At 34.4% G+C, this 17,607-nt stretch overlaps 1 protein-coding gene across 4 annotated transcripts in view; it reads right to left on the bottom strand.

Moving 5' to 3' along the window:
- FER (fer (fps/fes related) tyrosine kinase) overlaps positions 1-17,607 on the bottom strand; it is a 316,192-nt gene that overhangs the window by 62,263 nt on the left and 236,322 nt on the right. For all 4 annotated transcript variants that reach the window (XM_005866441.2, XM_014539886.1, XM_014539885.1 and 1 more), the window contains one exon: positions 13,948-14,071. In XM_005866441.2, the coding sequence (XP_005866503.1) occupies positions 13,948-14,071 (124 nt within the window). The remainder of the gene's footprint in view (positions 1-13,947; positions 14,072-17,607) is intronic.

Below are 17,607 nucleotides of genomic sequence, written 5' to 3'. Positions count from 1 at the left end.
ATCACAAACCACAAAGTCATTGGAAACTGAAAATTCTAATCCTGGCAAAAAACCCACAAAATCTATCTGGTAGACATACATAAAGCTTACTTATACAGCTGTCTAAAACAACTTAGATTGTTTTCATAATTTTAGGTTAAATAACCTGAAAATAAGAAAACCGGATTGGAAATGAATTTCACAAAATTCCTAGATGTAGAGATAATTTGTTACTATGTCACTTCCTTTGCTATGCCCATCCAAGTCCTTCTCCACTTACAACTACGTAGGTGGGTTAATAAATGTGGTAGTATTACTTAAAAAAAACATATGCTTTCAATTTGGAAGAGAGATAAATGGCTTTGATAAATTATGTTAATTCTAGCTACTAAATAGTCTTTAATTTTACAACTCTTTTCCATTTCTACTATAGTTTAGGCTTTTGTAATATTTTGCCTAACTGGTCTCCCTGGTCTTAAGTGTTCAAAATTTTCATAAAAGAATGTTAGAAAAAATTTTAAGATCTTCATTAGCAATAACAAACATTTAATAGCTATGTTAGGTCCTGAGACATTAAAATAAAATTACTTTCATAATATCTCCTATAACGACAAGGAGTTAAGAGTTAAAATAAACTCATTATTAACAACAGATATCTACTGGATCATTTTTTAAGGAGGAGGAATAATGGAAAGGAGAAAAGGGTACAGAAGAAAGGAAGGAAACAATCAAATAGCTAACAATGTAGTTGAGAAACCAGGCATTCGTTTTGGAAGATAATAAGATATTGAACAGAAAACACAACGGGAAATCAGAGACAGAAAGGCTGAGAAGTGGGATGTATCCCTCTTTTAAATGTCTTTAGTTATTTAGGAAACAATCAAATAGCTAACAATGTAGTTGAGAAACAAGGCATTCGTTTTGGAAGATAATAAGATATTATCTTATTCACAACGGGAAATCAGAGACAGAAAGGCTGAGAACTGGGATGTATCCCTCTTTTAAATGTCTTTAGTTATTCTAGAGCATGAGTCAGTAAAACATGGCGTATAGGCCAAATCCAGTCTGTTGCCTGTTTTTGTAAATGAAGTTTTATTAGAACACAGTCACACCTTTTTGTTTACATATCTGCTATAGCTGCTTTTATACTACAATGGCAGAGTTGAGTTGTATGGAGGCCATATGACTTGGAAAACCTAAAATATTTACTATCTGGACCTAAACAAAAACTTCTACAGCAAGGATTCACCCATTTTTGTCTAATCCTTTTATTATCCTTGAAGTTCCAAGTTAAAATCCTGCACACATAATTACAGATATCTTTATATGCCATGAAATATTGATATCAACATATGAAAAATGAGGAAGCTAGTACAATTTACAAAATATCACTTAAATAGCGTTCACTTCTAAACATTTGCAGTGTTGCACAATTCAAAAATGACAAATGAAAAACTGATAACTATTAGAAACCTTAAAAGAAATAAATTAGTGATGTTAAACTTAGTCCTGGTTATGACACGTTCACCATTTGCATTTATGATCAGTTACAAAGGACATGGCTAATTGAATCTATCCTATGACAAGTCCGTGTACTTACAGTGAGGCTAATGCAGCGGGTAAGGAAATGAGCACCCATCACTGCCTATAAACATGGCCTATAGGCCATGTGTGCACATAGCTTTCACTTCTAAGAACATCTTTCAGTACTAACCTTCATGACCACATGCATTTAGAAAGTGTAAGGGCAATACTCTCTTAGAAAAGCTATTCATATGCCTCTGATTATGTATTTTTCTATTTTGATGTCTTATTTCATCTACTATTTCCCTTGCATTTTAAGTAATTTAACATTAGATGACATTTTAAGTATATTATGCTCTTTAAAGAAACTTAGAGAAATTTACTTTTTCCCACCAAATATCATATCAAAAATAATGTACCTATAAAAGTCAGGTCTACTTTGTGCTGCAAAAATGAAAGAAAGATTCCTTAAAAATTAATTTAACTTTCCTTTGATGCGTGAATTATTCAGTTGTACTATGTGCCAGGCACTGTGCCAGGCAATAGGAATAGGGCCTCAACATGAATAAAATATGGTTTCATCTTCCAAGAAGTCCCCAGCTATTCCTGCACATGCAAATATGTAAAAAAGGCAACGATATTTATTTAGTTATTTATCTGTTTGTTTTATTGCTTAAAGTATTACAAAGAGTATTATACATGTCTCCTTTTTTTTTCTCCCCTTGACCCTCCCCTAGCCTCCCATGCCCCCCAGTGTCTTGTGTCCATTGGTTATGCTTGTATACATGCATACAAATCCTTTGGTTGAACTCTTACCCCCCCGCACCCCACAACCCTCCCCAGCCTTCCCGCTGTAGTTTGACAGTCTGTTCGATGTTGCAACGATATTTAAACAACTTCAGAAGAACTGAGTAATTCCAAAAGAGTTTCAAAATAAAAAAATTAAGTAAATTTCTGTTGCCCCCAAGAGGTGAAGAGGTTTTCTTCAATCACTACTGTTTAATAGTAGTGGTCCTCAGATCTTTTCATCATGCAATATAAAAAGGTTCCTGATTATACTGTTTCCCTTGATTCTTAATGTAAAAAAAATGAGAGAAAATATTTTAAATTCACACTTTACCAGCTGTTGGGGTGGGGGGCATTGAGCAAAAAAAGAGCAAAAAAAATCATGGACACAAACCACAGTTTAGTGATTGCAGGGGTGGGTGGAGATGACGGAGGGTATAGAGGGGATAAATGGTGATGGACAGATACTTGACTTGGGACAGTAAACACACAATACAATATACAGATAATGTGTTGTAGAACTGTGCACCTGAAACCTTTATAGCTTTGTTAACCTGTATCACCCCAATAAATTCATTAAAAAGGAAAAGAAATAAAGTATGAAGGAGCAAGAAAAAAAGTGAAATTCACACTTTTTGTTTCCATTCCTCCTGCTTAATTGAGGACTCCTGTTATGTACGGGTCCTATGCATTCAGGCAGAGGATCCTAGAGCAGATCAAGAGCAGGCAAGAGAAAGCCACTTTCCATTCCAGTGATGATGTAATAAGCCCTATTAACTCTGCAACTGTTCGTGACTGTGGAAGATGACCTTTGCATTCTGGCATCACCAGGCTGGTTTTAGATAAAGCAAGGAGGGGAGTCTCTCCTTATCTCTCCCCAAAATCTAGGCTACGTACCATGACCATGTGTCCTTGCATTGGGAAAACAGGCAGATCTGTTAGGAGAGTCAGGGAGGTTAATCAAATGGGCACAGTTATCTATGAAAGTTTGAATGGTTTCCTGCCACCGAGAGGAGGCAGTATATCTGGTGTGTGAGATCAGAAAACTCAGCTGGGTACAAACAAACAGCATCATGACCCATAGGGAGGAAGAACATGCACTGAAGACTGCAGAGACCCTTGTGTGTTAGATATGCCCTTCCAAGCAATAACCAAATGTTTCCTTCAATGGTTTCAATTCCACTCTAAAATAGGGGTTAATAAAGATGATGGGGAAAAGCCAATCCTTATCCCTTCTTATAAAGAAAACTAACAGGCATCAGTATGTCAGGTGAAACATTTCCAATGTTATATAGTTTTCCTTCTAAATAAATAAAGTCTTGAAAATGGAAATGTAGAAATAAGAGAGAAGCTGTATGTAGTCACACCGCTGTGGGCAGGCCAGAGTCGCAGCACTGGCTGCCACGGGGAAGTTCACCTGAGACCACTGTGGCTGACACTGCAGTCCTTTGTAGCACCTGCACAGACAGACCGCATCCTTAATGTAAAATAATCATCACCGTTGCTTTTACCCCATTCAAACCTTTTTTACTGACACCTTTGTTATCCCATTTGTTTCTTCATCCATCTTTGTTTTCTTTTCATCGACTATTGCTTGGTGTCCTTAACACTGAAAGTAATTTGACACTGGGTATAATTTGAATTGCCTTTTAGTTTTCTCAGAGGCCTTCCTTTGTGTCTCTTATTTTAATTTAATCTTATAGACACTGACTATGAGGTAGGTATTGTCAATCCTCTCTTAACGAATTGGGGGAGGGGATTTTTGGATATGAAGAAATACATTTTTTCACAAAACTTATCTTTACATTTTTTAAATCATAGAAAATCTAGGGAATTTAGTGCATCAAAATGCCTTGAGATGTAAAAAAGAAAAAAAAAAAGCAAAAGACACTTTCACATTTTGCCAATGTTAAACCATAGTCACTGGAGAACAGTACAAAGCTGTATTCCATGTTCACATATTTCATTGTTATAATTTCACAGGTTACAGTGAGTTCTATTGGCCAAGAGTCCCAAGAAGGCAAAATCAGTTCCTCTTCTGCTTTTCTTCCCAGAAAAGAAAACTTTCCAAAGGAAACTGGTTTCTTTCTATGAATCATGTTTTTTAAAAATAAATTTATTTTTCCTACTGCTAGTTTATTTGTACAGTTAGGGAAATTTCTGAATTTAATGGAAATATATTTTTCTCTTTTGTTTTCCAGTTGTCATTATTATTTGTAGACTACAAAGTTATCAAAGGTGATATAACTCACTTTAAGATTTTAAAGAACGTATTTAACCATCAGAGCAGTTACTTAAGTAAATGAGTTAAACATCATTCTAGAGTTATTCTTCTGTCACACTAGATTAATGATACTAGAAATGACAAATATTGGGTACTACCATCATAAATTAGAAATAATTTTTATATTGCCTCATTTTCAAAATCTAGAGGCAAAATAAACTGTTCATTTTAAAATACATATATGTAGCCCGGCTGGTGTTGCCCAGTAGGAGGTAACCAATTGATGATGTTTCTTTCTCATCGATGTTTCTATTTCTCTATCTCTATCCCTTCCTCTCTACCTAAAAATAAATAAAAAACATTTTTAAAAAAACATATATGCAGCCCTGCTGGTGTGGCTCAATGTATTGAGCATCATCCTATGAACCAGGAGGTCACGGTCTATTCCCAGTCAGGGCACATGCCTGGGTTTTGGGCTCAATCCCTAGTAGGGGGCGTGCAGAAGGCAGACAATCCATGTTTCTCACTGACGTTTCTCTCTCTCTCTCTCTCTCTCTCTCTCTCTCTCTCTCCCCCCTTCCTCTCTCTAAAATCAATTTAAAATACATATATGTAGAGTTTAGAAAATCACCACTATCCATGTTCTTGTCTCATCCTCAAATATTATGTATTGATTCATAATATTCAGTTTCACCAATTCGCTCATTTGTTTATTCATTCATTTTTCTTTCATCAGTTCCACATTGTTATGTACAGGTCAGACCTTTTCCCTGAGTTCTAGGTCTAAATACTCAGCTGCCTGCTCAATAGTTTCAAAGACATTTCACACTCACTTCAGATCCAACATGCCCCCAAATAAACTCACCATTTTCACCCATAATCCCACCCCTATCCTCCTCCATATCCAGTGTTTCCTGAATGAACAGAGACCTAATTCCAATGACGCCCAAGCCCGCCTCAACTTCCTGTCCTTGGATTCTGTGAGATCATTTAATTTTCTTATAATAAATCTCTGATTGCTTAAGTTCATATAAGCAGTTTCTATTCTTTGCAACAGAAATTAGGCCTCAGGAGGAAATGGTAACCCAACCATTTGTACTTGTTTAATGTAAAAGGTCACTTTTGACATTATGAACCAGAAATGTACTTACTGTAATTAACTGAATACAAGTCAGAAATCATAGAGAATGAGGTATAGGCCAACTTTCCTCTATCTTTTTTATGTAACATAAGACAAGGCTAGCCCAGCCAAACCATGAAATAGCTTTAACTACTCCTTGTTCCTTTTTCCCTTTCCTCTCACTCTCAAGGACTTCCACCTGCTTCCTCAAGGCTGCCCTAAAGTCCTAAACAATGTCTCACATATGCTGCATCTTTCCTACCAGTAACCATAAATCAATCCTTATCCGTCCCCTGACCCTTTACCCCAAATCTTTCTTTTTTTGTTTCCTAAGAAGGCAGCCAGATCCTCTGGTACATTAACTCAAGCCAACATGTCAATTGATTCTAATATAAGAGAAGGCCTCCTTTCTCATTCCTGAAACATACATGTGACTTTAGGGGAAATTTTCTTAATTAAAATGAATGAAACTAGTGATGGGAAATTATAACACTGAATAAAGCAGCAGAACAAATGGTTTTTAGAAAGGTGTTCTTGGGATATCTTTTGTATGATAATCACCCTGCATATGCAAATACCAAGCTGCACAAGAAAAAAAAAGGCTGAACTAGAGAAGGATTACGTATTTTTGACACATTTAAACTACCCCCTGCATATGCAAATACCAAGCTGCACAAGAAAAAAATAGGCTGAACTAGAGGATTACGTATTTTTGACACATTTAAACTACTGAACAGTCTTCTCTGTATTTTTGCAAAATTGATCTAGATGCTAAAAATAAAAGTACAGCTTAATATATTCAAAATTGTAATCAAATGTTGGAACAAGAAAATTAGTCATCAATGCTTAGTCAACCAACTGAGATGAACACATTTCTATGCTAATCCTGTGTTTTTAATTAACAGATAAAGCAGAAGGGGGTATCTAAACAATGGTGTTTTAAAAAATGAAAAAATAAATTTTCAAACTTTAATTAAGTGGAAAGGCAATAACAAAACTACTGCTGCACTTCAGCAACTGTTCATTAAAAAAACAAACAAAAAAACCCTTGGCATATTTCTAAGAGAATGAGGTATAGGCCAACTTTCCTCTATCTTTTTTATGTAACATAAGACAAGGCTAGCCCAGCCAAACCATGAAATAGCTTTAACTACTCCTTGTTCCTTTTTCCCTTTCCTCTCACTCTCAAGGACTTCCACCTGCTTCCTCAAGGCTGCCCTAAAGTCATAAACAATGTCTCACATATGCTGCATCTTTCCTACCAGTAACCATAAATCAATCCTTATCCGTCCCCTGACCCTTTACCCCAAATCTTTCTTTTTTTGTTTCCTAAGAAGGCAGCCAGATCCTCTGGTACATTAACTCAAGCCAACATGTCAATTGATTCTAATATAAGAGAAGGCCTCCTTTCTCATTCCTGAAACATACATGTGACTTTAGGGGAAATTTTCTTAATTAAAATGAATGAAACTAGTGATGGGAAATTATAACACTGAATAAAGCAGCAGAACAAATGGTTTTTAGAAAGGTGTTCTTGGGATATCTTTTGTATGATAATCACCCTGCATATGCAAATACCAAGCTGCACAAGAAAAAAAAAGGCTGAACTAGAGAAGGATTACGTATTTTTGACACATTTAAACTACCGAACAGTCTTCTCTGTATTTTTGCAAAATTGATCTAGATGCTAAAAATAAAAGTACAGCTTAATATATTCAAAATTGTAATCAAATGTTGGAACAAGAAAATTAGTCATCAATGCTTAGTCAACCAACTGAGATGAACACATTTCTATGCTAATCCTGTGTTTTTAATTAACAGATAAAGCAGAAGGGGGTATCTAAACAATGGTGTTTTAAAAAATGAAAAAATAAATTTTCAAACTTTAATTAAGTGGAAAGGCAATAACAAAACTACTGCTGCACTTCAGCAACTGTTCATTAAAAAAACAAACAAAAAAACCCTTGGCATATTTCTAAAATTACATTCCACAGGCCTCTGGATCCTCTTCTGTTTTACTCATGATTATAAAGAGTACAGATGTAGAATATAAGCTGAGCCATTATACCAAATACCATCTGGCCTGCTGCCCTGAATCTAATTGGTCAGCAGACCAGTTCTTGTGGAAGGCAGTGGGATCCCAGTGTGGTGATTCAGAGTGGGCTCCAGGGAGAGTGCCGGCATTCACATACTAGAACTGCCTCTTTCTTTGAATATTTTCTTGAGTAAGATAACTCAACCTCCCTAACCATAAGTTTCCTCATGTGTTCAATAGGCCTAATAATAGTAACTACATTGTTTTGAGGATTCATTTATTCACCTTTGGATACCGGGCACTGTTCCTAGCTTTTAGAATCCAACAGTGAACAACACAGGTAAAACTTGTTGCCCTCACAAAGCCTACATTCTCAGATATTGCATCTAAAGCACTCAATTAAGCCTGATACTAGTAAGTCATCAATACACGTCAGCTTGAATGAGATCGAGTAAAATGTTGGCATTAGAACGAGTAGGAATGTATCAGGATGAAGTCAGCAGATCTAAGACGTAGCAGTGGCCCTGTCACTAATTGTCTAGGACACCTTCACTTAATCTCTCAGTGTCTCAATTACTTAATCTGTACAGTGTGATCTTAAGGCTCCTTCTACTGGATATATGGCAGGTCATGAGAGACAGAAAAGATGAGGGGTCAAAAACATTAAAGATAATATTTTCCTTTGCATATTTTAGCTTTATCTTACCAATGAATCAAGCTACATTAAACAGAAAAATGCTTTTTTCAGTACCTTCAAAGTTTAGGAAAAGCTCAGAAACTAGGTAATTAGTTGTAACTAAAAAACAGAAAAAACCCTCAGGAGGCACTGTGAAAAAATGTAAATGATCAATATCAGACCAAATCTTTAACTTCATAAAATATAAAATCACAAAATACTAACATAAGATAAAAACTGTATCTTTTATTTACCTTAAAAAGTATACATCTAACCCTTATCAAAAATCATTAGATGAAACAATCTCCTTCTAAAACATATTTAAGTAAAATGTAATATTGTTCCTTTTGGGGAAATCTCAGTTTTCCTAAACTAGTTTTTCCAATGAAACTTAAAAATAAAATTGGTCCCATACCCACACCTTTTCACAAGTTATATATACACTAGAGGCCCAGTGCATGGATTTGTGCACCCGTGGGGTCCCTCAGCCTGGCCTGCACTCTTTCGCAATCCAGGACTCCTCGGGGGATTTCGGACTGCCAGTTTAGGCCCAATCCCAGGCTGGGACCAAGCCAAATCCGGCAGTCCCACATCGTGGGATGTAGTAGTGCATGAAGCAGCAGGCAGCCAGGGAGGAGCCTGAGCCGAAGCCTGGGAAGGCTCCGCGCCACTCCTGCTCATTCTCCTGCTCATTCCTCCCCACTGGGCCTGCTGCAGCGGCCACTCAGTAGTGCTGCCAGAGGCAGGAGAGACCCACGCCGCCACAGCTGTGCTTGCCAGTTGCCCATGGGTTGACTGGTCACTTAGAGTTTTATATACATAGATTTCTCAGGGTTTTGCAAATTTTGCTCAAATTACTTTTCTTTTCCAGTTAAACACTAGCATTTTAGCTTTCTTAAAATTAACCAAACGTATGGCTAGATATTCCTATAGTTAGCCAAATTAAATGGTATACGCGACCCTTAGTGAGGAGGACCCTGTGTACCTAGCTCAGCCACATGTCTTCTGCACTTCCCATTCCTATATTGAACTTTTTGCAGTTCCATGATTAAGTCCTGTTCTCTTGTGAAAAACAATGTAACTTAGCAAACAAGTTTCCTTCCACTGAAATATTTTCCCCTTCTGTTCAAGGACACTCCCATCTATCAAGTCTCACCCAAACAGTATTCTCTGCAAAACCTGTCCTGATGACTTTCACCATAGCCCATTTCATGACAGGTCACATTAGACCAGTGATGGCGAACCTTTTGAGCTCGGCGTGTCAGCATTTTGAAAAACCCTAACTTAACTCTGGTGCCGTGTCACATATAGAAATTTTTTGATATTTGCAACCATAGTAAAACAAAGACTTATATTTTTGATATTTATTTTATATATTTAAATGCCATTTAACAAAGAAAAATCAACCAAAAAAATGAGTTCGCGTGTCACCTGACACGCGTGTCATAGGTTCGCCATCACTGCATTAGACCCTTGTGATATCACTCCCTTGAGATTTTGTGTGTATTACCATTAAATTGATTATCTTTTTAAATTATTATTATTTTGTTACATCCATCTGAAGGCAGGTACTGTGATTTTCATGTTGCTATCACCCTGGCCCAGAGTAGGCAAGTGCTCATATGTGTTAAATGTAAGATAGAAATATCGTTCTCAATGGATAAGAAAAACACCCTTACTAAACATAAATTAAATTTGGTCTTATATATAATTTAATTTGGAGAATTGTTAAACCTTACTCCAAAACAACAACAACAAAATCATTGTGGTAAAAGCAACCAAAACCAAAGAGGAATCAGTACAAGATTTAAAATTAGAAAAGCAAGTCATATTCTATGGCACTCCTCCAAAAACACCTTTTTCAGGTACTGACAATGACACAGAATATCATGAAATTAAGATTTGCTTCCAAAACTCCCCATAGATTATGATCTTTAACTCAAATACATGGCAATCAAGAATTTATTCTCCCTTTACTTCCCAGGGACATCAAACAAAGGACATGCCACAAAACCAACTTTTAGCAATAATCCTAAATAAGAATAAATCTTTCAGGATTCATCATCAATAAAACCACAACTGTCATTACCATTAAATCGATTATGTCAACCTTCAATCCAGTTAATGTCAATTAATTAAGTTTAAAACTTTTTCTAGAATGGCATCTAACAATCTAATAGCAGCTCATTGCAAGTAAACACATTCACCCCCACCCTTCCCACCCCGCAAGTTATCAGTGTACTTCAAATGTTCATATAAACTACAAGTAGGAAATAATTTCACATTGGCCTACAGAAAAATTATAAAGAAAATTCAGCTGAATACAACTAAAGTAAAATGCAAAATATCCAGTGCTGCTCAGCTATAAATAGAAATAGTTCAATTAGAAACCCAGACTATGAAGAGAACTCTCCTGGAAGTTAAATGGGAATTACAACAAGAGCACTTTCCAAAAGCAGGCCATTTCTTTATGCAATTACTTGTTTTCATTTTATAGCTGTCATACTTGTTTACCTATAATGAAACACTGCTCTGCTCTTCTTGTAATCAAAACAATAAAACACAGCCAAAGAAAGAAAGTATGTTCCCCAGTAGCTAAGATACTATTTTGGGGAGAAACAATTATTTTCAAGTACTGAATTCCAGTAACCTCTAATCAGGGAACAGAATAAAATTTATAACTTCATGTAAAATGGAAGGCATGTTTAAATTTTTTGCTTTGATTTGTGAGACAAAGATTTTATAATTCATAGACATGCATATATTTTGGTAATATTTTGGGATGTCAAGAATGAGTCTTCATATCTTTCATTACTTGAAAAATGAAACTTCAGATGTTCTAGATTAATCGATTTTGAAATATCTCATTGGAAATTTTTCCAATGACAAAGAAACATCTTTCACTGTAATTAATACTATATGTTTGATATTTCTTGGGAGAAAAAAACGTAAAACACGAGTGAAAGTTTTAACTATAAATCAATTAAAATTCCATTGCAATTACTACTGCTAACACAGAAAAATTGCCACAGGATGACACATAGAAACAGAGTTTCATAGCACAATTTACTCCCATAAAAAATTCAACCCAAAGAATGACTTACAGTGTCATGCATTGGGGAGGTACTAAAATGAATAGGAAAAAGTGAATTCACCCAATAGAGCATTTACATAAGTTTGAAGGTAAACGAAAGACCACTGGCTAGAGGTAACATAAAATTCATTCAGGAATCATGATTAACAAAGGAAATAGCAGATAGTTTAGAAGAAATCAATGGAAGTAATTATAGAAAAATATGTTATTGTTGCTATAACTAGTAAGAAAAATGATGTCAAAAATATTTATAAAAGTAATGACAAAAAATGTTTTATGCCACAGATGAGATGGGGCTTGTGTGTTAACTTTTGTCAGCGCCCTGATAGATTTGACTAATTTGTCACTGGAATCTTTGTTGCTAATCCTGGAATCTTTCTCAATATACAACACAGAGAGCCACTACCAATCACTGAAAGTTGGCACTGAAACCTATTTGTCATATCTGCTCTCAATGCCATTATTCAAGATATTCCATTTGGAACCTTCTCTGCAGGCAGATAGTACACGGCTATGCACAACTCTCTAGGAAATGTGGTCAAGCATAGGCTGACTTTCAAAAATTTGTGAATGCATGAAACTTCTTAAGAAGCAAAATAGAAATATAACATTACAACAGTTATGTTGCGGTTTGGTGAGTGGAATAAATTTTTTAAAATTAACTGCTATCTATGACTTAGAATGGTTTCAAGTCTGATGATACAGATAAAAAAATATATACAGCCCTCCACTTGCAAGAAAAGCAATCACTACAAAAGCAGCAAGAAATTGAAACAACCCCAATGCAATAGAAATTAAAGAATGTTATTGGTAACTGACAAATTAGTAAAACAGTTTCAATAATGTGCATTAGGATTTAAAGCCATAGTTTAATGTGTGAAAAGGAATCTGAGAAAAAATGAATAACTAGAGTAGAGAATCTGATACCCAAAGTAGCATTAACATCTGAGCAATCGAAATTATTGATTTCCTCAAAAAGGCAAAACCCTTTATTGTTACTTTGAACAAAAAGTGTTTTGTCTAATAAAGTAAATAATACAATTTTGTCCAAAATCAAATACTTTAAGTCTTTAAAAATATCTATTATAATGTAATTTGATCTCTATTTATGGAAAGTAAAACATAAATACAATGAGTTATAGGTGTCTTAAATTCCAGAAAAATAGTTTCCCTATTGAAATGTTTTTAAATATATACAATCATTAAACCATATTTGAAACATAAGCCTTAATTTTAGCTTTAGAATAAAATTGAACACTAAGCAAAATGTGTATGGGGGGCCCAGCCAGCATGGCTCAATGGTTGAGCATTGACCTATGAACCAGGAGGTCACGGTTCAATTCCTGGGCAAGGCACATGTCTAGATTGCAGGCTCAATCCTCAGTGTGGGGCATGCAGGAGGCAGCCAATCAATGATTCCCTCTCATCATTGATGTTTCTATCTCTTTTTCCCTCTTCCTTCTTCTTAAAATAAAAACATATATTTTAAAAAATGTGTATTGGGGGGATTAAGTATAAAAAGTATCAATTGATGTGTACATCGGGGAAGTTAATTTTATTCTGCTCTAATTATATATACTATATAACCCCACCAGAATGTTAAGTCAAAGGCTGCATAATAAAACACACTAGAGAAAAATATACCTGAATTACTAAACAGGCTTAAATAATTCAATCTGACAATGAACCCTGCTCCACATTAAATAGTATTATGTGCTATTTCCAAAAAATAAAAACTTCATCAATTGCACACTGCATTTTACAATTATAGACTTAGCCGTATTTATGATCTGACATGAATTCTGCAAGAGATCTTAAGTTGTACTAACATTTAGCATTAAAGAACATTAATCATAATCAAGAAAGCATTGAGAACTAGTCATTGGTTATAATATAATTAGAGAATGTTTTCTAAAATTTTATTTGAAATAACTAGTACACTAAAATCTTTTACCCTTGGTTAAATTCACTGTCATGAATTGTTGTTCTACTGTTATGCTTTTCCATGACTTTTAAAGTAAATTCTTTTAAAAACTGCAAATAGGTGACACATGACACAGTCTTATTGGCTATGAGACTGTAGCTGCATATATGACTAACTTGTGGTATAACTTATCAATATGTTATTCATGATTATAACAAAACAAATTTTACTTGATAGGTAAATCACTGCCTAATTAGGTGTATTTACCTCAAGTAAGATAGAAAAAAAAATGTTTCTGTGAACTATACAGGGATGGGCAAAAGGTTTACAGTTGTGAGTACATGAAACAGAGTTAATTCTTGTACTATTATTTATTATTGTATTATTTTACATAGAAATTGTAGCCCTACTTTTGCCCACTCCTGTATAAATAACTGTCAAATATTGCTTTCACACACAATATGAAAACTAAAATGAAAATATTTAAGTTTTGTAAAAGAAATTTATTGCTGTATTGTAACAAATATATAATTTTCTAGCATTCTATTAATAAAACTGGAAATGTTTTTAAAATGTTCTCCTTACCTGTGTATACATTTTTTACTCTCGAGATATGACATACCGGAAGCAGCATCTAATGAAAATTTCACTAATTGTTTGGTTTTTAATTCATCTTTCTTTTTTCTCAGATAGGAGAGGAAATCACCTCCTAGAAGAATTGACAGACGAACAATGAGACAAGATCATGATGAAAGTCACATTTATCACCTATTATAAATACCTCACACAGAACAAAAAGCACAACACATTTGGCCATGCTTCCTGGCCATTTTGTTTGAGGTGGGGATGAAAGAAAATATAAAAAGGACACATCTTATGAGAAAACAGACATCATTAACTCTCCCAGGTACAGTTTAAGTACTTTAAGTGCTTCACATTGGATATTACTTAATACAGGATGATAATATTTAAACAAAGACATGCAATTTCTCACCAATTTGCCTGACTAAAGTTTTGTAAATTTTATTCTCTCTAATATCAAATAAAAGATTGTAATTATTATGAATTAAACAAAATAACTCAATGATATTGAATTAGTTATCAGACTCAGTAATTGCTTTAAAAATATTTTGATATTATTAACAATACCATCACTGTCAGTAGACCCAGACAGAGGGGGGAAATGGGTATGATTTCGCTAATAAGATTTAGCTGCTGCGCCAGATTGCATTTTTAGGCATCAAATGAATTCTATGATGAGGAGAAGCACCTTTAACCAGCATGGTTCAAAAGAAATACTAGTATAATTCAAGCCACACAGTAATTTTAAATTTACTGATAGTTACATTTTGAAAAGTAACAACAAAAGGTGAAATTTACTTTAGTAATATATTTTTTCTTTAGCCAATAGATCCAAAACATTATTTATCAATATATATCATTATAAAAATTTTAGTGGCGATATTTTACATTTTATCATCCTAAGTTTTTAAAATATGTTTAACATTTATGGGACATCTCAATTTAGATGCAAATTTTCATCTGAAAATATTGTATCTGTATTTAGATTTCATAAAATTTACAGTTATAAAGTAGATTCATATACATAGGTTGTTCCAAACATACTTAAAGTTTTCATGTATCGATTTTTAAAACAATTAAAAGGAAATACAATTATAAATTTAGTTTTTTTAAGAAGCACTATCCACATTTCAAAACCTCAAGAGCTCAGAAGCTATATATGGCCAGGATTATCATGTAAAATAGTACAGCCTTAAACTGCATTCATTATTAATACAGCATTGAAGGCGATGTTTTGATTATTTTTCTCTTGTTAGTGTATAATGTATTACATTCAAATAAAGAAGTCAGACAGAAAAAATCAAGAACCATATGATTTCACTCATATGTAGAATATAAAACTGAAAGCAAGAAATGAACAAACAAGACAATCAAACAAAAACTTATAGACACAGACAACGGTGTGCTGGTTACCAGAGGAAAGGGGAAGATAAGGTAAAGGGGATCAAATATATGGTGACAGAAGATTTGACTTTGAGTGGTAAACACACAAAGCAATATACAGATGATGTATTATATAATTGCACACATGAAACGTAATTAACCAATGTCACTCTAACAAATTTAAAAAGTTCAAGTATATTAGAATGGATGTCCTCTAAAAATAATAATTCCCACTTTCTATTAGGCCTTCAGATATTAGCCAGGTTTTTGCAAGAGAAATTAGCATTTTAATGGCTATTTCCTAAACTTTTTTATCCTCTTCACCAGGGCCTACGCTTCCTAAAATGGAACAACTCTAGAAGTAAAGACTTAACGGCTTTTTCTTTAATGAGAGTTCCTAGAAAATAAGAACCTGCCTAATTTTCCTTATAATATTCTTTTCTGAACCTCTTCTCTTATTCACAAATCAAGTGTTATACAAATTTAGGTGAACCATTTACAAAATCAGTAAGACTTATGCTTAAAAATAACTTTAACAGTGTCAGACAGTTTACTCTTTTTGTTTTTCATTTTTGTTTAGGAGAATATCAAATGTATTAAATTACTAGGAAGATTGTTGAAATAGTTTCTATCAAGTTTAACTAATTTTCTGAACAAAACACATAAATGCCACAGTAAACAGCAAAACTAACCAACTTCTCACCTTTAATAGGTACACAAATGTCTATTAAAATGGACTTAAAAATCAATATTTAGTTCAAGTTATTATTTGGACCAATATTCCCATATATACATTAATTCTTTTGTTAGATGTACATTGGCCTATTTTAGAAAAAGTGCACCCTCTGGTTTTAAAACCTCATAGGATTTGTTTACACTGTGGAATAACTTTCAAGTAAAAACATCTTTTCTGGAATTTGACTTAAAGCAGCATTATGAAAACTCCAATGTTCTGTCAAATCCTAATATTATTTCTCTCCCTAGTTAGCTCATATTCAGCACGTTTCCGTCTGCCTTCAGCTCTTTTTAAATTGTCTCCTTCTTACAATCCTCCTTGTACTCCCCACCCTCACCCCAGATTATAACCCCTGTAAAGAGAATTGTATAGACATCTACCACGTGATATCTAGAATGTAATATCTCAATAAACATTTTTGAATGAATGAGTAAAAAAAGTATTTATATCTCCTTCTTACAGCTTATAAGTTACCCATAAAGAACTATTTTTCATTAATTTTAACATTTAGCCCCTCTCCAATGGTCAGAACTATGCTTTTTAAATGCTTGTTAAATGTTAAAATAAAGACATTACATTTCTTATCAATAGCACCTGATGGATGCCATTAAAATCTTTACATTCCAACAATAAAACTTAGTGTATTTAAGACTCTGAGCTCTGTAACACTACTGTCTTAGAAATCACATCATCTAAAAATGAAATGATTTTCGAAGAAGCAACCTTTGGTAGATAAGATTAAAACAACAAATGCATAATCTATGGGTAAACAAAGAAAAGACAACATTTAAATAGCATTAAAAAATGGCTGAAAAATGATGCCAAGTCAATAAAGGTAAAGTATAGCCTGGCCAGTGTGGCTCAGTTGGTTGAGGATCCTCCCGTGCACAGAAAGATCCCGGGTTTGATTCCCAGTCAGGGCACATACCCAGGTTGCAGGTTCAGTGCAGGAGGCAATGGATTGATGTTTCTCTCTTTCATTGATGTTTCTCTCTCTCTTTCTCTCTCTCTCTCTCTCTCTCTCTCTCTCTCTCGCTTCCTTCCTCTCTCTGTAAAAATCAATAAAAACATTTAAAAATAATTTTTAAAGTGAAGGTAAAGTATTGGGAAAGAGGAGTTAGATACAGCTATTTCTAAATATATGACACAGCTGAAGATACAGATGAAAGGGAGTCTGTCTCTTAGTTAATCCAACAAAAATTTGCCATAGAGAAATGTCTTGCTTACAATCATTAAATTATTGAAGTAAAATTTAAATTTAATTCCAATTTATAGATTCAAGCCATAGACACAGTGTTCTTAAATAAAGGAGCAGAGCTGCACCATTCCACAGCCCTAGTCAGTTTCTTGCAGATTGCTGTAGAAAAGCAAGGCCTCCAGTAAGAATTAAATAATGATTCAGTACTGAAAGCCTGAGCCTTGGACAAGTGCAAGCGTTAAGAACCCTGAAACTGCTCTAGCTGGTTTGGCTCAGTGGATAGAGCGTTGGCCTGCAGACTGCAGGGTCCCAGGTTTGATTCCGGCCAAGGGCACATGCCTGAGTT

This window comes from Myotis brandtii, unplaced genomic scaffold, assembly GCF_000412655.1.
Source record: "Myotis brandtii unplaced genomic scaffold, ASM41265v1 scaffold230, whole genome shotgun sequence".
NCBI lineage: Eukaryota > Metazoa > Chordata > Mammalia > Chiroptera > Vespertilionidae > Myotis > Myotis brandtii.
This window is presented reverse-complemented; position numbering and strand designations above follow the sequence as displayed.